At 41.1% G+C, this 12,424-nt stretch overlaps 1 protein-coding gene across 4 annotated transcripts in view; it reads left to right on the top strand.

Moving 5' to 3' along the window:
- The first annotated feature begins 7,242 nt into the window (after positions 1-7,242).
- Positions 7,243-12,424, top strand: part of NPNT (nephronectin) — an 81,580-nt gene continuing 76,398 nt past the window's right edge. For all 4 annotated transcript variants that reach the window (XM_075286164.1, XM_075286178.1, XM_075286185.1 and 1 more), the window contains exon 1: positions 7,243-7,557. In XM_075286164.1, the coding sequence (XP_075142265.1) occupies positions 7,487-7,557 (71 nt within the window). In that variant the 5' untranslated portion in view covers positions 7,243-7,486. The remainder of the gene's footprint in view (positions 7,558-12,424) is intronic.

A 12,424-nucleotide genomic window follows, 5' to 3' on the forward strand; every position in this document is an offset into this window, starting at 1 on the left:
CTTAGGATAAACAAAGCAGTTCCTACTCCCGGGTCCCCTGAGGCTACTGACACCCTTTATATTCTGGTTGAGGGAGATAGGGCTTGAAAGGGACAGAGTCCTATATGTATCCCCTATGATACAATTGCCATATAGGTTATTGTCTCAGAGTACACTGACCGTGACTCAGCGGAGTCTAGTCACCTTTGGTGCCTTTGCACTTTTTTAGTATGATACCTTTTGTTTTTAAATGAACTAATAAAGGTTATATTTTACATTTAATGGATACTTTTGTTGGGAGGATCTATCTAGGTCCTTCCAATCAGTGATGAGAAAACAGATGGTCACATGCCCATAGGATTTATGTGTACTTTTTTTTTACAGTGCAAACTTAAAGGGAAAGTTTTAAGGAAAAATTTAAATATGTGCAAGGTCTTCCTGGGCAGACTGCTCTATAACTGTATAAGCCTTCATACATGGTTTCCTATCAAGTTTTTCTGCTGCTAATAATCACAATATGGCTGCAGCACATTTTACATTATTCCTGAGACAGGGACAATTATTATACAATAAGGTGCAGTCTGCCCACCTCCTCGCTATTAAACGAGACGTGACGAGTGAATGTGATATCTATGACCTGTGATTTGGAAGCAGCACTCAATCAAGCGCCATTCTCATATTTAGCAGCTGGTCTGTGGGGGTCCCAGGTGTTCTGTGTATCATATTCCCACTGAGCTTATATTGAGGACTTATGCTAAGGATAGGTCATCAGTATTTATCTCCTAGAAAATCCCTTTAAACTAGACAGCCTTAAAAGATATAAGATTTATCCCAGTGGCTGATGTTAAATGGTAATATTCATTAGAAGTATGCAGGGGCATAACTTGAGGGGGCCCAGGAGCCTTAGGAGGCCCATAAGCCTTGGCATCACTATTGAGTCTATAGCTTCAATCTGGCCCATAAGCCAAGGAGACCCACAGATTACCCTAAACACAGTAAGGTTGATTAAACTCCTTAGCATCTGTAACCATCACAATCAAGAATTCACTGTAGGTTTGAGGTAGGGGGCCCTGGACAAAATATTGCACCAGGGCCTGCAAGACTTTAGTTACACCACTGGATGTATCCATTGATAGCTGCTCAAGACAAAAGACTTTCACTACTAACACAGTTAGAGAAAATTATTTAAATTTTAATGATCTAGAAATTGAAATATGGAGAAGTTTATTTAAGCCAGAATTTATCTTAGTAAATCTATCCCTAAGTATACACCACCTATTAGTTGTCATTTCTGACAAAAAGTTTGAAACATGCCGGCTCATGGCAAGTAGATTGGGGCAGTATATTCTCTATCATCAGCAGGATATGTACTTGCTTTTCCTTCTTTGTTTCTTGCTGGGTTTGCAGGTCTGTTATACATTTGTGGATAGATTGGTGTGCATATAGTTATTAAAATCTGTGCATTTGTGGTCTTTTGATCACCATCCATACCACCATGACATCTTTTGTTCTGCGTTCAACATGGGTCCCAATGGAGAACTAGCCAAAGTATTAGAAAACAACTTCATAACTTGGCACTACTTAATGAACAGAAGAAAAGCAGATGGCTAAAGCTATCTTAAGGACTTGGCAGGACATCGGCCTTACCACTTTTGATGAGTAGAAGGTCCGTCATATGATAGGTGACACTACACAAGAAAAGAAAGACAATTATGTTGTTGTTTCTGCATAATTATTATAGCTTTCCTGCCATCTGTAAACCAGTCTTCTGCTTGTGAGGACACTTTACACATGTTTAGGCTTTAATAAATGAATAGCTGCTGTTTCTTCATAGTGCTCAAAGAGAACCACATTATTTCCATGATGTGTTACTTACACTTAGACAGTAACATCCTGCAGGATCCAATGTATAATACATCAAAGTAATGTTTTTGGCTTTTATTTAAAGTCTATTGTTTTTTATTTTTGCTATTATGGCAGGGGTTGGTTAGTGAACATTTTCAGAATATACTTTATTAATTTATCTAATGTCCTTTTGATAGAAAAAAGGCTCTAAAATTCTCCCTGCCAATCCACTAACTGAGCTGTTACCAGCAAAAGCTGTAGAGGTGTAGCATTTGCACAAGGGGGGTGATCATGTCAATTGGGAGTGTGTCTGGTTTTATACAACCTAGAAAAATGGTTCTGGTAGCAGCTATACAATAACCAGAGATGCCACTACTTATAACAAAGTCAGGAATGGAGCTTTATATATAGAAGTTCATGATATCAATGTCTTCTAGTTAGAGCTGTCTAGGTCTTGGTAGCATATGAAAATTGAGACTCTTTCAGCTTCTCTAGGTGGTATAAAACCAGAGATACAGCCATTTGAAGAGGCCATCCCCACTTTGGTAAATGCTTCAACTCTAAATACTGCATTGCATACAGATGTACAAGCAGACTCTCTCTGGTAGTGCTTAGTTACACAGAGCATAAAAGGAAGTTAATTTAATCAAGTGTATTACAAACAATGTTCATCAACACAATAGCAAAATAAAAAACAAAAAATGGGAGTTGCACTTTAATTTCTTCAACAAAGGTTCCAAAAATACTGAAAAGCTTCAAATTGGATCATTAGAATATTCTTCTGTCTGCAGAAGACAGAAACCCGACAGACGGAGATCGGGTGCAGATGCGAACAAGCCGATATAGTTAGTAACCTGCTAAACAGAAAATGGATAAACGCACTTAGGTCCAGTTCACATCGGTGCATGGGTTTCTGTTCGGGTAGTCCACATGTGGACCCCTGAACGGAAACCTAATCCGCATTAAAAAAGGGTTACCTAAGGAAATCCAAGGACCCCATAAACTATAATGGAGTCTGTGTGATTTCTGCTTGGTTTTTGTGTGAAAAATGCAGAGAGAAGAGTACTGACCCAAACGCAGATGTGAACCAGGCCTGAGGCTCATGAGCTATGGAAAATATCTGCCATATTGTATTGTATGTGATAGTGATTCAAGAAGGCACCGGAAGCAATAATAACATATAGTCATGACTATAGTCACATTGGTAACCACCTCACCTTTAGATGATGCACATCTGAAACTCAATAACAACTTAAATAGTGTCATATACATGGCAAGCTATGATTGTATATAATGGATGTAAACTGTTGTATCTCACAGAATTAAAGGGATTGTCTTTTTTTGTGTGTCACTGTAGTGTAAAGTGGTAGCAGTAGTAACCTGAGCGCCCCTACAGTTTTAAGCAGCTGATCTGTGGGAGACCTCCGTTTACGTACAGGTGATTCGCTCTAAATTGAATAGGATGAATACAGTGTCTTGTATTTCATTCAGGAATGCTGCCCCTCACTCTCTTGTTGCAATCCGTTTCTACTCTTGATGTAAATATTGGCATTTTCTAAGGGAAAATACTAGAAACTGCACATAGATCTTGTCAATTAGAAATGATCTCCTTCTAGCAATATGCTAAAATTATCCACTAGGGGAATCCTGGATTAACATATAACAAGAACAACTTCTTATTGTGGATGGAGGGATGTACTGTAGTAACTATTTTATATCACTGAATATAAATAATACTTCTTTACCTATTACAATTCTTCTAATTCTTTATCACCACCACTATCTAATAAGGTGGATGCTTCCATTAACCTTATAGGCAGCCTGCAGAACCCCTAATTTTTTTTCAAGATTAGGGCTAGAGTTCAGGTAAAAATGATCCACTATCTGGGGAGAGCAGGGGTGTAACTTGAAGGGGTGCAGAGGGTGCAGTCGCACCAGGGCCCAGGAACCTTAGGGGGCCCATAAGCACTGGCATCAGTATTGAGATGGCAGCTTCCATGTGGCCCACAAGCCACGGAGACCCACAGATTACTCTAACTACGCTAAAGTGGATTAAACTCCTGTAAACTTAGATTAAGCTCCTTTAACTCTCTAATTACGATCAAGAATTTGCTGTAGGGATCAGGTAGGGGGCCCCAAAAGAAAGAATGCACTAGGGGCCCAAAAGACTTTAGCTACGCCGCTGGGCGAGAGGTTAGAATAAACACAGCATTACTCTCCTAAGGAATCCTCCAATGTCCTGATGCGCAGTCTCCGCTGCTCCCCTGTTGTTTCATCAGTCAGCTGTACCAGTGAGGGTTAACAGCCCGTGACCACTGTAGCCATTCATTGGTCTCCTTCAAGTGCCTACAGCAGTCACAAGCCAGCAGGCAGCATTGGAGATTCAGAAGGTTATATGACTATTCAATTCCAGACATGTTACATATGATGTATGATAGGTTCCACTTAGCAAAGTCACATGGAACCATTCACCTGCGACCAAAAACGCAGGAAGTTTTTGAGACTGTCATTCCACGATCACATTATGTTGAATATCAAAATGTCAGTTATAGACAATCCTTAGATTTGATGCAACATTGAGAACTTTATGTCACACGACCTGAAACGTCATATAACCCTTGCCTAATCCACAGATCTCAGCTCAGAAATAGCAGCGGGCAGGGATATTTTTACTACTGCGTCCTGTTTTGCATTGATGATTGTATATGTTGTTGAACCACATGGAAGATAACAGCTCTGAATAAATAATGATATTAATAAAAATAATGTGAGTCATTGATTTGCTGAGTTAGTCTGACTCCAATTTCTGGAACCAGCAGGATTCTTCCTGTACTGTGATGACAGATTGACAGCAATCTCACATAAGGGGTCTATGTTTTTGTTTTATTACCAAACAGATATATTAATTTTGACATGTTTTGTTTCTTTCATCTGTACTTATTGATATTTATTTATTCATAACTAGATATGAGCGAATCTCCTGAAATTCATTTCGTGTGAGATTCACTCAAATTGTCCAGCATATCTGTACCGACTCGAAAGTTCCCAATTGCATTGAAAAGATGTATATTGGACGATTCGAGGTATTATGCCATGTTTCCAAAAAAGTCAAATAGTAACTCTCAGTCATTGATCTACTTCAGTGTCCAAGGATTACGCTCTATAGCAGCGAATGACCGCTGTAATCGGCATATGCCTGTCACTGATTGGTTTAGATGGTGGGCAGGAGGTTACTCTAGGTCATTAAATCTAGGTCAATGATCAAAACCAGCTTATGAAAGCTGTGAACTGCTCAAAGCTGTCATTGACTAGTTTAGGTCTCTCAGTCATTGAAATGCACTCGTAGGGTGTGTTCACATGATGTAACGTGCCGCGTGATGTGGCACGTATACGGCGTGTGAGAGTTTGCGCGCCATATACGCTCCCATTGATTTCAATGGGCGTTAGGATTGTATACGCCGGGATATTTTGCGGCTGCAAAATCACGGCCGCAAAATAAAACGCCGTATACGATACTAACTCCCATTGAAATCAATGGGAGCGTATACGGCGCGCAAACTCTCACACGCAGTATACGTGCCACATCACGTTACATCGTGTGAACGCATCCTTAGGCTCCGTTCCCATGGAGTAACACACCGCGCATTCAGACACATGTCAGAGTGTGAGCGCTCAAAACAGATCCCATTCACTTCAATGTGTGCTGGCTTACCAGCACTACACATTGAAATCAACGGGAGGCTTTTTAACCCATTGATTTCAATGTATAGCGCACGTGAGCACGTGAGTGAATGGGATCTGTTTTGAGCGCTCACACTCTGACACGTGTCTGAATGCGTGGCGCGTTACTCCGTGGGAATGGAGCCTAAGTATGCCAACCCCTCTGGTTCAAGTTCTGCTATGTGTCTAGTTGCTGATGAGTAGCTTCTTTAGTATGCGTGTGACGAAAGCTGCTCATCAGCGACTCTAGGGTCAGGCTGCTGCTGATGGAGCCCATACTGCTCCTGCCACCCCCTCCCACAGCTGCCCGGCCAGTGCAAGTTCAGTGCTCAGGGCTCTCCTGGGGGGAAATGTGAGAGGATGGATGATGGTGCAAATAGGCAGTAGCCAACTTGCTACATAGCTTGTCTCTAAAGTAGTTCAGTTTGTCCTCCCTCTCAGCGGATGTAAAAAAGTCCTCCATTTTTCCCCGACAGCGAGGTTCTAATATTGTGGAGAGCTAATAGTCATCCCAATTGCGATCGGCTACATCATCATCCACTAATGTCTGCAGGTCACTGATGTCCCCCTCAATGGTCGGTAAGTAAGGATTCTGACTGCTTACAACACCAGCTCCCACACCACTCTCCTCATCACTATGAACATAGATATAAAAGTATATGATGGACAAGTGAATAGAGTAATGAGAAAAGCAAACAACAGATTCATGATCCGAACCATGATTATATCAGAGCAGCCTATATGTAGCGCCCCCTTCTCCTCTCCTGCAATCTAACATGAGTTTCTCTCTGCATACTGTTAAGGGTAAGTCCTCATTCTCTCAAAGGCTTCTTTAGCTATTTTGTGTATCCTTATTCTGCCTCTGGTATTTTCTTTCTGCGCCATAACTCTTAATCTATATATGGACCACACTATGGTTACGTAGTTTTTTTTCCACATTTTATGGGGCTTTCTACACCCTTTGTTTTCTTCGGTATATGTTTCTGTGTATCCTTGTACTTTGGTTTGGTTTTCTCTGATATAATCATAGTTCGGATCATGATTGTGTTGTTTGCTTTTCTCATTACTCTATTCACTTACAAGTACATATACTTTTATTCCTATTTTCAGATGTATGGCTCTGACAGGTGTTTAACTCTTAAGTATACTTTTTATTTCTCTACGTCCTGACTATACATACTGTATATATTATTAATATGACTACTATTCTGATAATTGTCCGCTGATTTACCATGATGATTACATATGGCATTCTTGTATATGGATTTCTTGTAGGTCTAGATAGACGAAGGTTCAATAACCGAAACGTTACATTATTGTGACTGTGATCTACAGTTTCCCTCTCTTCTGTATATATCTCTACATGGCGTATATATCTTGTGATGGATTTATAAATAAAAGAATACTTCTTTGCACTGCAAAGTTACGTGTGTGTGGCTAAATCATTGTCCTTAATATACAATAAGACATACACCTGCCCAAAGCCCTGGCCATGACTTCAGGTAAAGTGACAACCTGAGGTAACTAGAATGGAAGCCATATGTGTGGCCATATATCTCACAGGAGCTGCTGGGGCTTGTCTGACAGGACCTTCCCTGGGCTTCTCCCTGTCAGGGCCGCCTCCTAGTAACTTTAGTGACCGAGCAGTGTCTTCTAAGGGTCGGGTCAGCAGCTGTAAGAGGGGGCACGGAGGAAGATGAGGGGGGAGGATGAGGAGAAAGTGAAGGTGACGTGCACTGGCACTGAGGGTGTGTAGTGTGCTGGTGAGGCGGCTCCTCCTTACACACAGCCCAGGGAGGGAACCGAGCAAGTGTCAGAGGGCTGCTCCCTGCAGGGAAGGACACACACACTGCGGGCTCAAGCCGGGGCTCTTCACCTGTGTGCAGCCTGTACACCTGGCCGAGCCCGGACTTATCCTGGACTCCTTATTCCTCTCCTAGCCATGGGACTAGCTGTAAAGTTTATCATTGCCTGCTCCTTGTTCATGCATGCTGCCGGGGACTATGACGGAAGGTAAGCCCAAGCCATCGCCTGTGGAGGACTACTGGTCCCAGCATGTCCTTATTGCTAGAGGTTGTGGATGTAGATGACATGACCTTCTTCTGCAGGTCTGGAATGTTTGCTGGAACCTGGATCATTCCTAGGTGTATGTAAAGTTTAAAGACACCGAGATTTCTACATAGGTAGATAGATAGAATTACTGTGCAGACAGATAGGTAAATAGGTCATGGTATATATTAAGAATATGCACTAGATTGTGGCACTGTTCTACATCAGGCTGCAGCAGCCACTGGTATTACTGCAATCATTATTATAAGCCTAATATTCTAGATTTGCATGTTGGTTTGATCACATGAAGAATCTCCTTAGTATTACATGTACAGAAGTTCACACTTTTACTAAACTTCCTTCCAGCATAGTGATAGGGGTCACTTTATTCCCCCAGTGTACAAGCAAGCGGGTGAGCACTTGCACCTTCTCTAGTGATGGGTGCCATTGTTATATAGGGCACTCTGAGGGATCCCCGAGAAGCTATCACACCTAGTATAAGTGACCAGTATGTAATGCAGGAACGATAAGGCTGAAAGGTGTGTCTGAGTCAGTCCGCCTGGCAGATGTGCGCGTGGAATGAGGCGTGCAGATGTGCTGACAGATAGGACACCTGCAGGTTTCTGGGGTTTGTAGTCATTGGGAACAACAACCGCTCCAGGATAGATTGCTGGGAGCTTTCTTACCTTCTCTGTCCACTATATGATTTTCTTGTTCAGATGCTTTTATCTGACAGTATTCTAGTCTCATGGAAACATTGACTTAATAAGTTACTAGTGTTGGCAATGAAGCTCAAGCATTACTTCCAGCTAAACAAAATGTATAGTACTATGGAGGTACCTATACCTTATCATTAAAGTAAAACTGACCATCCATAGACAAGACCATGGTACCTAGACCTACATTTATAAATTGGTCAGCACTGAGACCAGAAATATCTGACCTGGTACTCTAAGCAAAGTATACTTCAGATCAATGGGGATTTACTTAAAATGTTTTAGAAAAGTTTGAAGCCTCTTAATAGCACCACAGCCTCACCCCCTATTCTAGAAACTGGTGGACCCTAAGGTCTCCATTGATCTTTGGCTGGTCAGATGATCATTTTTGAATATATTTTGTTGTTAGGGTACCCTTATTGAGTAGATATGCCATCAATACCCAAAACTCAACAAAAACAGTAAACATTTCTGTACATCACCTATACAAATTTTTTTTGCAGACATAAAGTAGAAAGCTAAAAAAAACACCAAATCTTGGTAGTGTTTTTTTGTAATTTGAGAACCATAGATTTCTTAAATTGTGGCTACTTACTCTTCCATGTAGCTGTAGAAGATCTCCCATATCTTAGCTGCCTTGACCTCGGTCAGCATGGCCTTGGAAAAGGGGAGAACAATTCTGGTTAGCTCTGGCCAAACATGTACTTGCCTTTAAGGCAGACGTGTATTAGCCAGAGTCCATACAAAGATGCACAGGCTCCTTTTTCTTAATTTTATACATACAATAAAGTGGGGTTATTGCAGGTGGTATTGTTCTAATAGTCACAAATACACAAGGTACATGTTAGGGGCAGATTTTGTCTAGGCGAGGAGTACTGTCTAAGCAGTCAGCCTCTCAGTTAGGCTTGGCTTAGGATATTGTTACAGTCTTCATCTGTAATAAGGACAGTATATTGTTTGCTGTCAGTCAAGTGTGAACCCAGAAAAACGGAAATGAGCTAAATATGATGGAAGACTGATATTATAAGACAGCTTTTTTTGTAACAGTCTCACATTCAGGAAGACCTTTTGCGCTGGATTACTTTTAGTAATTGCACAGTAGGCATTTTGGTATTTAGAACAACAAATGTACAGTATGTGAAACTTTCCGTAAAAATGAAAAAATCAGTTGTGTATCTAATATAGTGTTTAGTTCACTGGAGAACAAAGTCATAGTGATAGGCATCAGTAGGTAAGGAGGCATGAAAGTACCATACTTTACCCACTGGTTCTAGATGGAGACAGATGGAATGTAAACCACCATTGAAACCTTACACCATCTGTAATGACGTAGCGGTGACACCTTACTTTCTGATAATAATGTGATTAATCTGTAATAGTTTGTGGCCTGGAACAAGTTCATTCAGAGGACACCCTGCCTGATACTGAGCCAAGGAGCCACAGGGACATGGCCTATCGTCCATCATGTTGTACACCCATCCAGCTTCCTTCCTCCACCTGCCTCGTATGCTACACATTCTCCAGCCAAGGTGAAGCATTGGCTTCTGTTGGGCTTCACTGTAGTTATTTTTATGCAAACTTTACAGTATTTCCTGCTGGTGGATGTTTAAGTTGGCTTTAAGTTCTTGAATGAGGCCAATAAAAAAAAATAAAGGATATCCAGCGAATGAGCTCTGACAGCACTATAATAGCTATTGATTGAAAAGCCCAAAATAGACATCACAAACACAAAATGTGCATTGGCAACACTGTTTACTACAGAGAAATGTATATAGGAGTTAGCTTGAGGTATCTGTATCTCTTTTATATTGTGTCCCCATTTATTGGACTTATATGGAGCAGTGAAACAGGTTTTGTGTATAGTATGTTTGAGATATAAATGTGTTGTATTTTCTTTTAAGCCTTTTATTATGCATTTTATATTCCCGATTGTACAGTCATCCTATCATTAACTGAATTTAGAAAGGTGCTGTATTGGCGGTATCATCACAGCAGTTTCTGAATAAGTGTTGTATTGATATGTGCCATGTAAAGGACACAATGCAGAAGGGCAGTAAATAACTTGGAGTATACTGCACTGGCAAATCATTCAGACTAATTCACTTTGTCTAGGTAGAAGTTTAGTGGTATATGCAAGCCATGTATTCCAGCACCAAGTTGGCGCCTTCCTCAGGCTTCCTCTCTGTATCTTCCCATATCTACAGTGCCAAACGTTCTCTAAGTGAGGTCATTGGTTTCTTGGCAGCTCCTTTATCAGAGCAGTGTTGTTAATGTAATACTTTAGACTACCATGACCTTTTTGATTACCGTGTACCTGCAGTGTTGATATTGGCCTCAAAGTCTAGATAGCGGCTATGTAAGTCTCTTCATTATTCACATAACTTCATTATTTATACACCTGCATTTTTTTAAAGGGGCTCTATCACTGGGAAAGGCTATTCCACACAAACCTTTTGTTTACAAATCGCCTTAGTAATTTTTGAATGAGCCCATTTTCATTCATATGCTAAGTAGCCTCCAGCGAGCACAGGAAGTTCTCAGTGAGCACTGTCTCTCTCCTGTGTGTACAGCACAGGCTACTGCTGAGGGCTCATTTCCTTGCTCTCATACACACACAGCAGAGACAGTGCTCACTGAGACTTCCGGTGCTCGCTGGAGGTTAATTAGCAAATGAATAAACACGGGCTCATTCAGAAACTACTGAGGCGATTTACATACAAAAGGTATGTGTGGAATAGCCTTTCTAAAGGCTATGGAAGTATATGTTTAGTTAAAAATTACTTTTCCTAATGATAGAGCCCCTATAAATTTTGTCTGAAAAGACTTCATAAAGTTGTGTTAAAACTTTAAACTCTTCCGTAGGTGTAGGACAGTGATGGACAATTGAAAGTTTGAAGTGGGTCACCGCCCTGTGGTCCCTTCTTCCATATGTGTACTGGCATTCCCTGCTGTGTGCGAAAGAACAGCTGAATAAATGAAGAGCCATGTACTTGCGAAATATATCATTAGATGGTGGGTGGGAGTTATATTGGAGAATACTGACAGTTGTAGCTATCCCAAAAAAACTGAGGTTACTTGCCATCTCTATTATAGTTCTGTACTTGGTTTTTCCCCTTAGTCTATAGACCTTGAATGAAGCAGTACCATGCATAATAGATCACTATTTTATTCAGATTCATGAGTTCATATCCTTATTCTAGTGATTGGAGAAGGTCCTTGTTTACTTTTATCGTTCACTTGTAGTGTTCTTTTGATGTTGAATTTTAAACCAATAACCTTTAGTCTATTGTCACGTCCAGACCGCCTTAGTTTGAGATGCAGATTTGTCTGTCAGGGGTCAACTCACTCCACTCACTCAATCTTGCCCTCTCCCTTCACTAAGGCTGCAGACTGAGTGTAGATCACACCCCAACACAGTACATGTACCCCAAATACACGCTGCTACCACCTATTATTCACAAAGGAGAATAGGAAACCCAGACACAAACTACTACTCCCAGCAGTGAGACACAAACACACTTCAAAATGTTCATAGAGCAATACAATGCACATGCATATGTGGCTTTATATGACACTAGAAGCCAGCTTTCCCATTATGTGCCCTGAAGCTGGAGATGTCAGTACCATTAATTTCGGCAACGATAATTCCCCACTGTCAGAAGGGCATTCCTCACAGCTCAGCGTTATCACTGTAAGGAACGCCATCCTCTTCCATCTGCAGCAGTATTCACCCATAGACTTGTATTGTGGGGCATTCCTTACAGCTCAGTGTCATCACTGGATGATATGGAACACCCCCTCTGACAGTTCAGGGCTATGGACGAGTACTGTCGAGGGCAGTGAAGAACACCCTTCTGATAGAGGGGAGAGATCGGTGTCAAAATTAACAGCACCAATATCTCCAGCACTGAGGCACATAACGGGAAAGCCAACAGTGCGCTTAATTCAGTGTACTGTCGGCTTTCTAGAGGTAAATAAAGCCCCATATGCATGAGGACATGTAAGGTTCTCTTTAAATTTAACAATGTGACACCCAAAGGGTTCAGTGCTCTATATATACAAGTAAAGATGACAAAATAACACAACATTGCAAATAGCCTTAAAATAAATGAGAT

The sequence above is a fragment of the Leptodactylus fuscus genome, chromosome 1 (assembly GCF_031893055.1).
Source record: "Leptodactylus fuscus isolate aLepFus1 chromosome 1, aLepFus1.hap2, whole genome shotgun sequence".
NCBI lineage: Eukaryota > Metazoa > Chordata > Amphibia > Anura > Leptodactylidae > Leptodactylus > Leptodactylus fuscus.